Source organism: Myxocyprinus asiaticus, chromosome 33 (genome assembly GCF_019703515.2).
Source record: "Myxocyprinus asiaticus isolate MX2 ecotype Aquarium Trade chromosome 33, UBuf_Myxa_2, whole genome shotgun sequence".
In the NCBI taxonomy this organism is placed as follows: Eukaryota; Metazoa; Chordata; class Actinopteri; order Cypriniformes; family Catostomidae; genus Myxocyprinus; species Myxocyprinus asiaticus.
The window spans coordinates 27,545,019-27,563,176 of NC_059376.1; the positions used below are offsets into that span (position 1 = coordinate 27,545,019).

The window sequence follows — 18,158 nt, forward strand, 5'->3', positions numbered from 1 at the left end:
ATGAATTTCTTCCTTCCTTGGAATACAAAAATAGGTAACTATAGCAGATTGTTCAAGCTGCATTTTTCCATTCAATGAAAGTGAATGGTGACCAGTGCTGATTTCAGTCTTTTCCACACAAAGCTATCACATGTCTTCAAAAGACTAGTGCATGAGTCATGTTTTGGGTGGAATAAAATGTGCAAGTTGTATGGACTGCTTTTAGAATGTTTTATGGTGCTTTTTAGTCCTCTTTGGTCACCCTCCACTTTCACTGAATGTAAGAGAGCAGTGACCATTCTTCTAAACATTTTCTTTTGTGTTCCACAGAAGAAAGAAAGTCATACAGGTTTGGAAAAACATAGAGTAAATGATCATATAATTTTCATTTTGGGGTGAACTATCACTTTAAATTAAAAAAGTTTCATTATTTAAAGAAGCTAATCAAAATAAGATGTACTGGTTTTCCTTTAGGATACAATGCCAACCACCATCACTGGCATTATGGGAAAAGGTGCAGTGACACTGAAATGTAAGGCTGAACAAAAGCCTGAGCCGAGGAGCCTGGTAAGGGCACAAAAGCACACACTGAGGAATCATGAGGGATGGATGTGTTCTGGAAGACAAAACAGAAAACCACAGGGGAGCAGATGCAGTGGATTTATTTACTCGCCACCTTTCAACTGCAGAATAAGTCACACATGCAGGCCTATGTGTGTGTGATTGGGGATAAAAGAAAAAAAAAGAAAAAAGAACAGAAACAGAGAGTACCGTTGCATATCTGAGGAAAATGATGATTGAATTCTAATTCAAATCGACATAGTGGGGACATTAAAAGGGACAATGTATAACTGATTCAGCATATACAGTAATTTACCCTTGTTTCTACAATGCTTCAGTCACACAGTTATTAATTGTTCTGTAAGTATCATCAGAATACCATGTAAAAATCACAAAATGTTGTGGAGAAAGTGTCTTTGTCTTTTATACCAGCTGCTTTGATGATGCTTTTTGTTACAGAATTACCACACCCAAAAAACGTGCACTCACACACATACACTCAAACACACAAAACACACACACAGATGCCCTCTTCTGGTCAGGTTGGAGTTTTGTCTCTCAAAGTGGCATCATTATTATTTTTATTTTTTCAATGTTATTGCCACAATATTGTCTTTAATTTTAAAATGTATTCATTTATTTATTTATTTATTTTACTCTCATTTTTAATCTAAACAGGAGTTCTGGTATAGTACAGCATATAGAGATAAGGTAATAATGCACATTTAAAATTTCCCAACAAGGTCAAAGCAATTCATTACCACTAACTTTGAAAAATAAAAACCTTACTGTCTGCATAAATAATTACAAAGACAATAATTGTTCATAATTATTACACAGACAACTGACAAGACAGTAATTAACACCATATTTTAAGTAAGACTAATGGATTTTTGTTCAGATATAGATAGTTTGGCTTCAATAATGAATATTAACAAAACAAGTTCTCATCCTCTCAAATAATTTTCAGAATCATAAGATTTTTGAAATCATACAGCCTCCATGCTTCTTTTTCTTCATACTAAACTTAACAATCTCAAATTATTGAAGGTTTCACTGTGAATCTATGGCTGTCATCGACACATCTAAGGTCTCATGGGGTGGAGAACATGAGAAAGGTTTCAGCCATTTCCAAGTATAGTCCCTGCAAAAACATTCCATATTTACTTTTACTCATTGGAATTGCAGACAGTCCACCTACATGGAGAAAATTAAGTAAACAATGGGAGACAGAGGTCAAGTCATATTAAGTTTTTCTTCATTCTAAATCCATTTCTAAATGCAAAAACACTGACATTCCAAAACAATGAACCAATAACCTAAGTTGTTCAATTAATTTATACATATGCTTAATTTGAGAATCCTAATTTTATTATTCTTTATAAGGGAAGAACATAAAATGACCTGTTGATTTTCTGTCCTTTCCTCTTTTGAAACTCTTCCTCATCCACTGTCCAAACTGCCCCTTTCCTCCTGTCCACCCGCACAAAGCATTTATGAAGACTCAGATTGTGTCGCACAGCATTCTGTGGAAAAGTTTGAAATGTTTATAAAACAGATAATTAAATGTAATATTCAGATGTTGGATTCTATTAAAAGACAATTGTTGAATGTTTCAGCATATTCTCCTCATGCCAACACTGCCATCATGTGGTCTATATAATGTTCCTGAAGTTCCTTGCCATGTCACATCACTCTCAAAACATTAAGAATACTCAGACCTAGTTTTTTTTTTTTTTTTTTTTTTTTTTTTAAGGAATATTCTAGGTTCAATTCAAGTTAAGCTCAATCAACAGCATTTGTGGCATAATTTTGATTACCAAGAAAATTTATTTCGACTCGTTCCTCCTTTTCGTTAAAAAAAATAAAATAAAAAATAATAAAAAAAAATTGATGTTACAGTGAGGCCCTTATAATGGAAGTGAATGTGGCCAATTTTTGGAGGGTTTAAAACAGAAATGTGAAGCTTGTAATTCCTGAAAGCTTGTTTTTTTTTATTTTTTTATTAAGCCAATTTCTTTCTGTGTAACCTGACCAACAAGTAAACCTCACAGTGTAATATTTTATAATACAGTTTTTAAAAAATGCATTTACAAGTACAAAAATATTTCTTCTATTCTGTGAACTGACTAAACAGAAATGGGACTGTCTCCAGGTCTGGCACTGACGGTTATTTGGCTAAGTCAGCTGTTAGCATACCAGTACCTTCCATGAAGTAGAGCTATGACGGAAGTAGAAGAACATTCGTGTGAACCAGATGTAAATATCATTTAGCATCCGTTGCTTCTCTGGAGCTTCCAGTATTGACTGTTTGAATTAACAGGGGAAAAAACAATCTTTTCAGAAAGACTAGGTGAAGAATACACGTTTCAGTATGTTTAAAAGGAAAATTCTTAATTGCTGCAGAATTGCAGTTAGGCTCCAGAATTCTACATGAACTGTTCTAAAAGATTTCGGGTGGAAAATGTAGCCAACAGATGTATTTTAAAGATGCATTTATGGGTAGAGGCAACACAGAAATATATGTGAAATGTTATTTTTGATAGGCTATCTATATATTCCACATTCGTCAAATTTCTTTAAACATTTGGTACAGTACATACTCACATACTCCACTGCACTCATTTGTGTACTTACCCATCTGATTAGGAAAGCGTAAGTATATGGAGGTCGTATATTGGCATATTTGTAGTATTCAATGCTGCTAACAAAATCTGCAAAGCAGAAGCACAGATGACTTGGAGGAAGAGCATAATACAATAGTTCATGGAAAATTACTGTAAACTCTCATTCTTGCATTGTGGTTTACAGTATGTATGTATGTATGCCACTATGTATTTTGCTGTATGTAAAAAATGTAGGCCTACTGTCACGTAACACGAATGAGTCAGTCATTTTCGAGAAACTACTTACGCAGTGCACCAAACCTGGCATATGTACAACCAAGGTTTTATCAAAGACTGCTTATGAGCAAGAACTCCAGCTGAGACCTGTGAGCTACTTTTGGTCCAGATTTAGGCAACCTTTGTGGTCTACAGGCATGCCAACTGTTATAACAGGAAATAAGCGATCTCACAAGTTCAGCTGTAGTGAAGTGGTAGACCACCAACTTTCTGCTGTCTGGCCAACAACAAACAGAGAAAGGAAATAACAATCCGTTCTCATTCCCTAAGCGTCCAATTTTGACACTTGTGCAGAAGTCGTCCGCGTCTGCGTGATGACGCCAAAGGTGCCTCCTAGCGTCCTCTCCTTGACGAACCCCATTGTTTTCAACGAGAACATTTTGTTGTCAGTTATAAAACTTTGAATATTACTTTATGTGCTATACCTCAATGTTTTATAATATTTATGAATATATTAGTGTGAAATTACATTATACAATCATATATCATATTTTAGATCCCCTAACCCAACCAAATTTCTAAACCTAACCGATAACCAACAATATAAAACATGAAATAGACACTTTGATATACATAATCTGACATACATTAGACTATTTATAGATATTTTAAGCACCAAACTGCACATTTATGCCTTAACCTAACCAGTTCTAAACAACAGAAAAGACGTAACAAGCAGATAAAGTAAAGTCACGATCATTTATTTCTATAAATGCACAAAACCACATAATATTCAAAACCATACAATGGCATTGTGTGTGTAGCAGAGTGAAACTGAAGGTTTTAATCATTGAAAATATTCCTCCTCAGTGAAGGAACTGTGATCCTGATTCTACCGGCAGGTCTCATTCAAAAAATGAATGTAACCGAACTTGAGCTCCTCACAACCAGTCCTCACAAGCAGGGACTAGCTAATGGGGTGAAAGGTGGTAAAGATTCTGGGGGGCCACTGATCCAGGGAGGCCCATAACGAATTTTAAACTGCATTTTTTTAAAGTGAAAGGGGCCCAGACCAATATACAGTCAAGGGGCCCAGAATTCCTTTGCTATGGCCCTGCTTACAAGACACGCGACAGCCAATGGTAAAATCGATGAGTCTCTGATGTCAAACCCGTGTCATAACCTTTGAGTTGGCAATTTTTGAATTTTACGGTGGACGCCGGGTGATTGTGGTGGTAGTGTAGTGGACTAAAGCACTGCACTAGTAAGTGGAAGGTTGTTGGTTCAATCACCACAGCCACCATCATTGAGTCCTTAACTCAAAGTTGCCCCAGGGGGATTGTCCCTGTAATCAGGCACTGTAAGTTGCTTTGGATAAAAGCGTCAGCCAAATGCATAAATGGAATACACCTGGAATGAAAGGGGTCACTTCAGCAGTGCAGGATCTGTACAGTTCGATTAAATAGACAGATAAACAACAGATTAAATATTAAGCACTGTGAATAAATGTTGCTGATTTGAAATTAAATGAAAATCATACCCCCAACAGATGTCACTATGACAAAATTGTACCCCAACGTATAATTAAACGATGCTAAAATTCTGATGCCCTTCGCGTCAGTCAGTTGACGTCAAGGGTTCCCCTGTTGTAAAGAACGCACTTGCCGGATGCGGCGGAAACCTAACGCCAGAGGGCGCCTTTGGCGTCTGTAGATTGACGCGCTGGGCTCTTGCACAAGCGTCAGTTTTTGACTACTTGGGAGTGAGAACGTGTTGCAACGAAATAAACAAAATATGGGTGTGGCTTTCACACTGTAAACAGTCTTGTATGGTAACCTTTATCTGTCTATATTTTTCAACCTCTAAATCATCTGCATTTCATCCATGAGTCCCACTTCAGTTCAATTTTGATTGGATTATTTATAAATATTGACATGAATAGATGTGTCACTTTGACACTCTTCTGTTATAGTGTGTGTTTTGGGCACAGTGTATTTTGGACTCTGATACCTACAGAGATGTTGGTATGTTAACAGGTTTTACCTGGCAGCAGGTGTGGTGGCGGTATGTGCCAGTATTCCTGTGGCACTGGTGCTTCACTAGCTCTCTCTGTCCTGCCATCTGGCTCCCCCAACGGGGGCAAATTTGGTGCCAGTGGCCTCCACCAGCCTGGAGCTGTTCCCTGATGGAGAATCCACAAGTCAGCCTTTCTTATAAGAGATGTCAAGCACAACTATAGGTCAGAGCAGATCTCAAACCAATGAACCAATACAATAAATTAAACAGTAAGGTACGAGGCCACGATATATTGTGAATACAGTCATGGCTAAATGGTGCTGCAACACCTTCAGCTGTGACTATATTCAGAATATCACTCAAGTGTCTCAAGTCTCAAGTGTCTTGTTTCTTCTGTGCAACAGTTATTACATAATAAATACAAATAGTGCACACAAAAATTAAATTCTCTCATCATTTAATTGTATGTGTCTGACTTTCTTCTGCACAACACAAATGACAATTTTTAGAAGAATAACTCAGCTCCTTAGGTCCATACAATGCAAGTGAATGGTGGCAGAACTTTGAAGCTCCAAAAAGCACATAAAGGCAGCATAAAAGTAATCCATACGACTCCAGTGGTTAAATCCATGTCTTCAAAAGTGAAAAGATAGCGTGGGTGAGAAACAGAACAAAATATAAGTATTTTTATTTTTTTTTACCATAAATATGCACAACGAATGTGAATCGCCAAAAACCAAAAGAAGAAAAATATGGAAGAGAAAGTGGAGATTTATAGTAAAAAAGGACTTCATCTGTTTCTCATGCGTACCTATTATATCGCTTCTGAAGACATGGATTTAACCATTGGAGTCATATGGATTACTTTTTGAGCTTAAAAATTATGGTCACCATTTACTTTAATTGTATAAACCTACAGAGCTGTAAACCATCTTTCGACTAAAAGATATAGGCTCTGACATAATGGAATGTGGCTATGCAACAAAAATAATAATTCAATGTGAGTGCTGTGCCATGGCTGTCACTATATCTTGGAATTTAGCACCACTGTATTGCCTAATCATTATCCAGGGCCAGAACTATCTGTTTAAAGACAAGTTCCCCTACTGAAAAATTAACATCTTAAACCAATTTAGGCTGATTTGCTGGTCTTGGTTGGATTAAGGTGGTTTTAGCTGGTTTAAGATGGTCTCTAAGCCTGGTCAAGCTGGTGTTCAGCTGGTTTAGTTGGTTTGGTCTCCCAGTGTGACCTGCTAACAAGTTCCCAATACCACTCTTAAACCAGCTAATATACTGTATCAGCCTAGGAGACCAGCTAAGACCAGAAGACTCATTTAAACTGGGATTTTTTCAGGGTCATCTGCACTTTCTATAAATTTCCCGACACTGTATGAAAACACAGAAAGGAAATTACATGTTCACTGTGAGAACCTATGTTTCCAAAACCTCTAGCAGGCATTGTTTTAAAGAGTAATCTAAACAGAGTCTTACGGTGTGTGTTGAGATGCACTCAAACAGCCGAAGGTGGAGCTGCAAGGCATGAAGTCTCTGCTTCTCCTGAATGAGCTAAAATATTTAGAAGTCATCCCATATAGCATATAAGCACACAAGAGCCAGTGGGTTCTCAAACCAATTTTACCAAGACATTTGATTCTTTTGGGTTCACACTCTTGCTTGATGACTCAAAACCATTGAAAGTGTGAATCACTTTCTTTTTCCTCATTCATAATGCACAACTTGTGCATGCTGTCTGTAAGAGATTGTATCACTGATGTTTTTGTACCTGATTTTCCAAGTGCCATACCAGGTCTTGCTGAACTCGCCACTGTGTGATGGTTTTCTCACCTGTGCTGTGGTCTCGATCCAGGTGTCTAGACAGTGTGAGAATCCAAAAAGCTTTCTGCTTAGACTTCAAAAGGATCCAAACAAATGATCAGTTCTGGCAATGGTGGCTTTCTGATGTACTGGTTATGTTTACATTTACATTTACATTTAAAAGAATAATTCATGCAAAATTGAAAATTCTGTCATCATTCTCTCACCCAAACACATATGATTTTCTTTTTTTCCGTAAAACACAAAAGGAGAGGTTAGGCGGCCACAGGGTGTTAGCTTAGAGACTGAACATTTTCACTTAACATCTCTTTTTGTGTTCCACAGAAGAAAGTCACATTGGAACAACATGGGACACAGAAATTAAAAACCTACAGACGTACCTCAAAAACAATTGATACCCTTCGAAGACTTTGTCACAGCCAGGCCAACGACATTGTCCGTTTACAAACAGAGAGCTAGAACTCTCGATATCCGACTGAGCATGACTGAGGAGGACACATCTAGATCTTATACTGTTCTTGATGAACATTTTATACTTTTAATCAAAATATTTGCAGTCGTAGAGATATTCTCACCTGTGTGAGTGAATGCTGGGAAATTGTTTACTGGCCTGGCTTGATCCAGGAACAGCTTGGACTGAGATCTGGGAACTGCAACTTGCATCTTTTCTTTTGTCCATGGCTATTGAGTTGCCCTCATTTGCTAAGGAATGAGGCAAACCAAATCACAAATGTCAGGATTTTAAATGACTTTTACAGAAGATCACAGGATACTTTCTGTAATACCAGGAAACAATGATCCCATAATGATTCTCTTTACAATCCATGAGCTTAAGAACTCATACAATTATATTTATGTTCTATAAAATGATATGCTTCTGGTGATGTAGAAGCAAATTTGATTTCCCCTTATAATCCCCTTCTGAACCGCTTTAAAGAAGTTATTTGTGTAGATGCAGTAGTAGTACATGCACACTTGAAAACATTATTGCTCCACAGAGCATGTAAATACTGTATATAGAATATAATTATAGATAAAGATAAATAATAATGATTTTTGATCAGAGGATTTGACCAGTTTGACAAAGTTAGGTTACAAAACAATGTTAAGTCCATAATTTATTGGAGCACAAACCCTGAAGCAGGAAAGCTGTAGAGCGGAGTACAGATGGCCTGAGCTGGCCAACACAAGAATTCTGAAACACCAGCTGAAGAAATGGCATCCGCTCCTCATCACCAGCTCCCTGCGTGCACACACACACACACACACACACACACACACACACACACACACACAAATCATGTCAGCATCTGTTCCACAACAAAGGCCATTCACTAACCACGGGTTACTTATGGTTCGATAGGTTCAGTATCTATTAACTTAATAATTCACCTGGTGTGAGAGAGGATGTTTTAAGTGTGATGAGCTGATGGAAGGAGCAGTATGGTCAAACTGGACTGGTCTCACCATCCGATGGGCAGAATTCTGCACACAGCAACCCAAGCAGCATAAGTAAACCAATTCCAAAAAATTAAGAACAAATTTAACATATTGCATTTCTATTACAATGATTTTAGAGCAGGACAATACATAAAACAATTTATCTTCAGAAAATGCATTGGAAATTATGTGCAAGTACCCCACTAAGGGATGGCTTTCTTCTTAGAAGACATTGTCACAGAAAGTACTGGAGAATAAAAGCTCACTGAATGTGGTGAAGAACATTCATTCATCAGAGGGGGAGATGCATCATGCTCTTCTTTTATTGTCGGCTGTCGTTCATGTTCTCTCTCTCTCTCTTTCTTGTCACTCTCTTTCTCAGACTGAGGCATTCCTGAAGTACAAAGTTTCGTAAAGCGTTCTGTTTATTTCAGTGTTCTTTACAGTATGCTTCAACTTCTCTAACATTAAACAAAAAATGTAAAAAAAAAATAAGAATAAAGAACAGCTTTTTTGCCACCTGCTATAATTCAGTAATGTTCATTAGACAAATTAAATATGAAAAAGTAAAAAAGACTAACTAGTATTACATTCAATTATTGTACAGTAGCCACCAGTGTTTGCGTATGTCTTTCAGATCTTTTAACCAACATCCAAGAGATAAATTAGATGTAAGTTTTGAATTTTGAACAGTTTGAACAATTATGAAATTTAGACAGCAGAAGGCAAAATATTATAGGCATCTCATGGCATTATATCAAGATGAAAATTAAGAAAGAAAAGTGTTGTTGATGCAACAATATGAAATTGCATTTCAAAAAGAGGAAAACATGGTATATGTGTAAGGAATGTGAGATCCTAGAAGGCAGACTCCTAGAACATCTCATTCGGCAGTGTCATTTCTATAACCATAACTTTCTTTTTTGGTTAAAGTCTCCTCAAAAACCAAAGCACAAGAGCTGCTTTACTGCAAAGGACATAAGGTGTGTGACATCTGTCGGTCTAAACAAAACATAAACCCCTCCCACCTCTCAGGAAACCACACACATACACTTTGCATTTTGCAAAAACATGCACAAAAACAGCAACCCAGGAACAGGATATGGGATATGAGGTAGAGACAGAATGTGGTTGACAATGTTATTGAGTCTGAGTTGAGATCAGAACACCAATGATGATAAAAGGATTTGTTTTCATGCACTCCTTCGCACTGTTAAAGAAAAATTAAATAAGATAACCAAAGTTCATGAAGGGATAGTTCACCCAAAAATTATGTCATCATTTAAGCACCTTCATGTTGTTTAAACCCAATGACCTTTCTTTGTTCCATGGCACACAAAAGGAGATGTTAGGTGGAGAGACTCAGTCAGCATTCACTTTCATTGCATCTTTTTTCCATACAATGTAAGTGATTGGTGACTGAGGCTCTCTACCTAGCATCTCCTTTTGTGTGCCACATGACATGAGGGTGAGTAAATGATTGACTGGGTGACTGGGAAATGACTGGAATTTTAATTACTGCAATGCCTAAACATTTATTGTTATCCTATTTTTTGTCTGATAAGAATCAAAACCAAAAACACATAAACACAGTGATGGAATATTACTCACTGCCTCAGTCATGTGATCCTTTTTCCTTGTTTCACATGGGTAAAAGCTTTTTTTGAAATTCAAACAAATTTACACAATATTTCCACGTGCATCGTAATACAAATTCTAAGTGAAACTGCATATAGGCATCAATTTCTGTCAGCTACTTTCCTTTCCACTTCTACCACATGAAACAAGTTGAAAAACTGAACTTTGTTGGTCTGTGTAAAATCAGGATGTTATCCACAAATATTTGCAGACAAAATGCGAAAGATTCAGTGAAAAAAGCAAGATGACTCATGGTGATAACAGCTTTGTCTCTTTTGTCTTCCCACTCTAATATTTCTAACGTTTGAATGGGTTAATATGGAGGCGTTCCTGCAGCAAACACAAACAGTTCTGAATACTTAATAACCAAAGTTTAAGTGTTTATGTGAGATTTCAGTGGCAATTTGTATATGTATCATATTGCAATCATTTACTTTGCAACATGGTACAGTAAAATGCAAAACAAATATAATTAATGCAAAGCAGGTAACTGTTTGGGAAAAAAATATTTTATAATAGTTTTATGATTTTATGACCTTTAAATATTTCTTATTTGAATTCATCTGTAAACATATCATTTCACATGCAAATAATAAGTCGCCACATACATACTGTATTGTCTATCAAGTTTATAATACATTTATCCATTCAGTACATGCAGATTTGAGAATCCACACATTTTGGACACTTTGGAAATATTATAATCCAAAGCTATCTCATCAAAGGTCTGTATGAATGCCTTGGTTGTTTTTATCTGCCACATTTCAGCAAATGACAAGCATTACTAAATCAAGCAAATTTCAGAGACAAGCATGTAAATATTCACAAGTGTGTTCTGTACCTTGCACCTTCGCAGTCAGCCGTTCTCTTCCTGTGCTGTTCTGGTTAAAATGAGAGTGAAATAATCTTTATAGGATGAAAAAAATAAAACAATCTGAAAATAAATTGGAGATAAAAACCTCACATCAAAGCACCAAAAGCAATGTTGGTTTCTTTAACTCATGGTGAAGGTCATACATCATGATATGCACTACTGTGCAACTATCCAATGTGCACACGTGAAAAATGAAAACCATCTAACACATGTCAGTCTGCAGGATGAGATCACAAGAGTAAGAAAGGTGAGTTTTCTGAAAGACAATTCATCTCACTCACACAGAAGGCTTTATGTTACGTTTACAAGGTTTAAACATTTACGTTTAAAAACATTTCTGTGCCCTAAATGTTTCACTGAGAAAAACATGATATTAACAGCAAAAATGTAATTCGTGCACATAATGTTTTATGCTGAGATATATCAATTTTTGTGTATATAAATTAAATATTTGCCCCTAATTTGTTGCGCAAACAAATCATAGGCCATTATTTTCCTTATGATGACTGAGTTTCTTTAAAAAATGTTTTGTTTCTTTATGACTTAATATCTCTTACTGTGTCTACTATGTCATATTGTAATTGTAAATGCCTGTTCTATTCACATATTAAAAGATCTAAGAATTGTCAGGTTCAGAGTATTCATCTTTTTTTTTGTTATGAATAGTAAAAAAAAAAAAAAGAAAAAAAAATGAATGAACTGCTTCCTATATAATCACACTTAAAGATATTTTTCTTTTCTCTGCTGCATTAGATGCAAACATTTTATGCTTTTTTGAAACCCTTAACGCTCCTTATTTTGATCAGGTAAACCAGCAACAACAATAATAATTATACAAATAATAATAATAATAATAATAATAAAGCACACAGAATATATGTTTTTTAAGCTTTTGACCTCTCCCTTAGGTTGCCATTGCATACACATAAACCAGTAATATGTAGTAATTTTTGCAAAGGAGGTGATCAGTCAGAACAGAACAGAATTTAGTAATTGCAGCAAAAAATAGCTTGAAAATGTGAGCAATAATTGTGTCATGCAACAAATCTCTTAGGTTGTAGGCAAATTTTTCTCATTCACACTTTAGCAAAAAGTTCAGTGCCTGTCACGGATTTCTCGCCAGAGAGCTGCATTGCGTTTAAGACTCACCTGAAGTTGCTACCTCTCCCACACACAAAATGTGTCATTGCAAATAAACAATATCTAGCACTTATTTATACTCATTGTCATCACAGAGGAAACAGGATGAAATGTTCCACAAATAACAAAGCAAGGGTTAACACACACATTTCATAGTTGTTTGAAAAAGTTGTGAAGTAGTAAAAATCATTTACTACACTTTAAGGGTTTAAAAGGATAATTCCATAGTATACAATAGTTACTAAGTTGGCATCAACCGTGTCAAATGCATAATTAATGAAGAAAGGAATGGAAAATCACACACACCATTTCATCGCTGTCCTTTAAGAGATCTTTATGTTTCTTGAAATCTCTCAAATATTTTGTGCTTTATTCTGATTACAATTTGACATGATTTCTGCATTTGATTGATATCAAATAGACTGTGAATGTGAGAACATTACAGATGATGTTTTTTCTGGGCATTAATTTCATCTGTAATTATAACAATACAACAATTACATCAACAATGATAATTATTATTATTATTATAATAATCAGTATCATTATTATACAGGTAATTTACATTTTGATTGTGAAATTCCTTCACTTCACTTCCCTCATTACTAAGTACTAAACAGTATAACCAGACATCACAGAAATGACAGGAATGGAAATGCCAAAACAAACAAAGACTTTTTGATTTATATAGACTATATGCAATATACATACATGTCAATCAATGAATGATCATCAGAAAATGATCATAATATATTTTACAGTCACAGCATTCCTTTGCCTCTGCTATATGATAGAAGAGTTTGAAGGAGAAATCATTATAAAGAAAAGTTAAAAACAAAGTGTTAACTTTAAAATTTCTCATTGTGGTAACTTCATAAAGATCAAATAAAAAACAAAGTTGGATGATTGTAATTTCTTGTCTATTAGGTAGAAGTACAGAAAACAAGAAAACAGAGAACAAATACAGGCATATTCACAATTAGATTCAGGTTGAGCAATATTGCATAATGTTAGGTTTCCTAAATTATATAATTTATGAATACCTAATGTCTTTGATGTGTGTTTTAGTAGATAGACACAATTGTTCTTTATTAGATGGAGGTTATGTAGATATCACAGAATAAAATAATCCTAGTGAGAGCTGGCAGTTGTCTTTTCTGGATATTTGTATACATTAAGTTGTTAGGAAAGACAAAAACTGGGTCACACTTTATATTACAGTGTCCATGTTACGTACAATTATATGCATAAATAAGAACAGATTAATATAATGTGTTATGCAATTACATATCGATATTATATTTTACTGGAAAAACTAAAATTCTGTCAGCACTTACTCACCTCTTGTTGTTCCAAACCTAGGTCTAACTTTTTCTTCTATGGAACACAAACGGAAATGTTAAGCAGAATGTTAGCCTCTGTCATTCGCTTTATTGCAATTTTTTTTAATACAATGAAAGTGAATGATGACTGAGACTAACATTCTGCCTAACATGTTCCACAAAAGAAAGAAAGTCATACAGGTTCGGAACAACAGGAGAGTAAGTAAAAGATGACTGAATTTTTATATTTGGGTGAAAACTATCCCTTTAATGTGTAACATATAACTTGGCTACTGAAGGGAATGAATGGTAAAGCTGCTGAGGCTGACAGAAATTTCTCTAAAACTGCAGGTTCACCGCGTTTAAGGTTTTAAGATGTAAGGAATATCGTCTATACAAAATGCATTGATTCTGAAAAAAACTTGGCAGCTTTCACTAATTATGAAATTTCAGAGCACAATCGCCAGAACTGTGAAGTGTTTGACCCTTTTCTTCTTCACCAGTAAAGCTTCTATTTTTGAAGCATGACATTTACATAGCTGCCTCTGTAGATATTTATCATTTTTTTACACAAATGTGATGAGACAGACATGTGTTTAATGTAGTATGACTCAGTATTTCTTATTGTAGGTTTTACCTACTGTGAGATTCAGCTCATTCAGATCCGTTTGTGGGCGATGGACACAACCGAAACAACATAACCCAATAACTGTAACTATTTAATATAACTGTAAACCGGAGTGCTTTACCAAAGGGCAAAGGTTATGGTTAAACAATTCTTTAATATGAAAGTCAAAATGAGACTGGCAGAAATTTAGAAAACTGTGTCTCTCTGTGTTTTGTTACACACATGAAATAGTCCTTAATAGTAACATCTTGCACATTTGACAACAGCTTCAACAAAACTGACTAGTAAAATGTAATATCTCAGTGCAGCTTATCTGCAAAGAGACTCGAATAGAGCAAGTCACTGTAGGGCTGGTAACAGATGTTCCAGACAGACCATTATTTTTAATACCATTTTAAAATATATATTAATTTTTTATATTAATTGACTTCTTATTGAACATTCAAATGTTTATCTTTGTCGCTTTTGCATTTTAGTGTCATTTTTAATATGTATGACTTTTACATTTATTTACCAATTTTTTTAATTTTCAATGTGTTTTTGAAACATGATCACATGGGAAAGCTGTGTGTTAATTCTGAACATTTTGCCACCCATATTTGGATGAACTGTGCAGAATTACAGACAGGCCGATCACAGCTTTAACTGTAACAAATAATAATAATGTGACCTCTCCACAGAGTCAAATAACCTTTCCATAGAAAACAGTTGCCTTGGTATTGCTTGTGTATATTACAATATATGTTTAATAATGACACACTTGTATTTGTCATAACCTATGAACAGTGCTCGGCAGATTATTTCTGAATTGTAATCGGGTACTAATTACAAATTACATGTAAAAAAAATTGCAATCAGTAACAATCTCACAGATTACATTTTTGGGTAATCTAATCCAATTACTTTTGGATTACTTTTGGATTACTTCCAACCTAACTCTTTTTTTGATGTCACTTGCATTTCTTATGGAAGTTTCTAGAAATGTGGACAGGTTCCCAGGGCACATTACACAAATGTGGTCATGCAGTTTTGCCATTTTACAAACACCATCCTTGTGTGGTAAGTGATCAGACCAATTATATTTGGGAATCAACGTCACAAAAACGGCCTCAAAGTTATCGCTAAAGCAAAAGTGCCTTTTGAAGCCGAGTACAAAAGCAATTCACGAAAGAAAACTATTTTTATGCTGCTAATGCAATTGAATTACATTGTGAATATGAAATGATGTGCATTTGGGCATTTTGATGTGTTTGATGGACAAAACCCTTTCAAACACATAGTGGCACATGGTTAAATTACACACAGAGTGATAATTCAAATATTACTTAAAATGTGCTCATCAGGAGTTAAGAAAGTTAAGAAAACATGCACACATGTCTTCAAATGCTTCTTTAAATTTTACTTGAATCCTTTGCAGTTGACAGGATATTAACCTTCGGAAGGCAGAGTTTACCTGAAAAGGGAAATTATCTCTGTACATCCAGTGGTCAAATGCTGATTTAGACCGCTCCATCTTCACCTGGCTAATGACAAGTATCAGATCTTTGTGCAATTTGACAACTCTCCCCCTCTCCCTCTCTTCCAAACACACTCAAAGAGTTACTGAACATACGGTATATCATAGTTAGGCTGAGTGAAAAATGTAAAAGAAAAAAGAGAAAAAATGGTGGGCCTGTGTAGCTCAGCGAGTAAAGACACTGACTACCACCCCTGGAGTCACGAGTTTGAATCCAGGTCGTTCTGAGTGACTCCAGCCAGGTCTCCTAAGCAACCAAATTGGCCCAGTTGCTAGGGAGGGTAAAGTCACATTGGTAACCTCCTCGTGGTCACTATAATGTGGTTCCCGCTCTCGGTGGGGTGCGTGGTGAGTTGTGTGTGGATGCCGCAGAGAATAGCGTGAAGCCTCCACACGCGCTATGTCTCCGCGTTAACGCGCTCAACAAGCCACGTGATAAGATGCGCGGATTGACGGTCTCGGACGCGGAGGCAACTGAGATTCGTCCTCTGCCACCCGGATTGAGGCGAGTCACTATGCCACCACGAGGACTTAGAGCGCATTGGGAATAGGACATTCCAAACTGGGGAGAAAAAGAGGAGAAAAAAAAAAGAGAAAAAATTCCATTAAAAAAACAATTTGCCGCAGTTGCCTAATTAACATGAAATCATGTAATCCATAAGAAAGTAACTGTACTCTGATAATGAGTATTTTAAAATGTAATCTAATTCAATTACAAGTTTTTTCATAATTTCATAATCTGATTATGTAATACAGGTTACATGCGATCAGTTACTACCTAGTACTGCCTATGAAGTATTAGGATGTTTTCATGTAATATTAGTTTAAGGTCTATGTAACTGAAATCGAAAGGCAGACTGCAAAAAAGATGAATCAACTTGTCTATTTCAAAATGAACATACATAAAGTTGGCCTATATTTAAAGCAATAAGCAACAACCCCTGAAAGGGCTACTTCAATCACAAAAAAAAGAAATTTACATAAATGGGACTGTCCTCATGAGAGCAAATAGCAATGTTCGCTTTCACAGTTTGTTTTGATGAGAATTCTTATTTTTGTGGTTGGCAAAATGTCAAACATGTTATGTTCCGATTTCTGATAAGCTGCATTCTGACTTCCTCTGAAAGCCCATCAGTCATCATCGTCGTCAGTCACATGATCCCATCAATTCTGTACAGATAAACACTTTCACTGGAACGACAGACAAACAGTCTTTCTAATTGAGAAATGGAACACACACTTATCTCAAATAAATCTATCATTTGACATAATCATTTGACAAATTGTATGATTATAAGCTTAATATATTTTTCTTATATTGATGTACCTTAGCAAACAATGAGTCTTGTTAAAAATATATGGGCCCTGTACTGAAATAATAAGATGCATAGGGGTGAGGGATGGAGATGCAGAAGGAGAAATAGAATGGATAGTAATAATTTGTTATAAACCTTTTGAGCCACTTGCATAGACTATGAATCACATGCATACAAACTTTATCCGCCCTTGCACTGGCCTCTGAGATAAAGCAATTGATTTGAGAGGAAAAGTCAGTCAGTCTCTATGGACCATCCCTCTGTGCTGTCAAGCAAGACAGGAATCGGTCATCGTGCTACTAGAAAAAGAGTGTTCATTAAATAAAAAATGTAGATATGTAAAGAAATATCTAAAGAAATTTAAATTATAAATACTGAAATAATAAGAATGTTGAAATTATGAAATTATTTTTGGTAACATAATTGTAAAAAAATTTGTGTCGGAACAAAATGACAATATTTAGGGAAAAAAAACAAAACAGTGTTTTACTGTGATTGAGAATACTATAAAGAGCAAACAATCTGTCTTTGCTTTGGAATAAAAGGAGTCAGCCTGTGTTTAGACTGAGCTTAGTTTACCAGTCTCGTCAAGCATATCAAATTCTGTCCACTAGAAGGCACAACTGAACACAAAGTGCCTTTACTCCCAGCCTACTGTCAAACATGTTGCTGGGTGCAAACCAAAGAAATGATGGAAAAATTATTATTGAGAGCATTATCGATAATCAATAGGTTATGATGATATACCAAACAATACAAGAAAGTTATTAGAAAATGTAGACATGCTCTGTGAGGTAGCAAAGTTTGACTGAATTTATACTATCCTGTTATTAAAGGTATAGTTCACCCAAAAATGAAAATTCTCTCAAAACTTTACTCACTCTCATGCCATCCCAGATGTGTATTACTTTCTTTCTTCTGCAGAACACAAACAAATTTTTTTAGAAGAATATTTAATTTTTGTAGGTCCTCACAATGTAAGTGAATGGGTGCCAAAATGCACATAAAGAATAAAAGTAATTCATAAGACTACGTTGGTTTAATCCATG

General features: G+C 35.5%; 1 protein-coding gene across 3 annotated transcripts; it reads right to left on the bottom strand.

Moving 5' to 3' along the window:
• Positions 1 to 626: 626 nt before the first annotated feature.
• LOC127424200 (forkhead box protein P3-like) lies at positions 627 to 12,360 on the bottom strand. Of its 3 annotated transcripts, XM_051669177.1 has the most exons (15): positions 12,337 to 12,360; positions 11,278 to 11,404; positions 11,155 to 11,194; positions 8,942 to 9,069; positions 8,628 to 8,720; positions 8,370 to 8,478; positions 7,811 to 7,937; positions 7,616 to 7,720; positions 7,183 to 7,270; positions 6,891 to 6,965; positions 5,427 to 5,565; positions 3,178 to 3,254; positions 2,746 to 2,847; positions 1,945 to 2,066; positions 627 to 1,684 (listed from the first exon to the last, which is right to left on the bottom strand). In XM_051669177.1, the coding sequence occupies exons 4-15, from the start codon at positions 9,065 to 9,067 to the stop codon at positions 1,594 to 1,596; spliced, it is 1,254 nt and encodes a 417-aa protein (XP_051525137.1). In that variant the 5' UTR covers positions 9,068 to 9,069; positions 11,155 to 11,194; positions 11,278 to 11,404; positions 12,337 to 12,360; the 3' UTR covers positions 627 to 1,593. The 3 variants fall into 3 exon arrangements, with proteins under 3 accessions (XP_051525137.1, XP_051525140.1, XP_051525139.1); XM_051669180.1 differs by having other exon boundaries at positions 627 to 1,737; positions 11,155 to 11,404; XM_051669179.1 differs by lacking the exon at positions 11,278 to 11,404 and having other exon boundaries at positions 12,337 to 12,352.
• Positions 12,361 to 18,158: the final 5,798 nt, after the last annotated feature.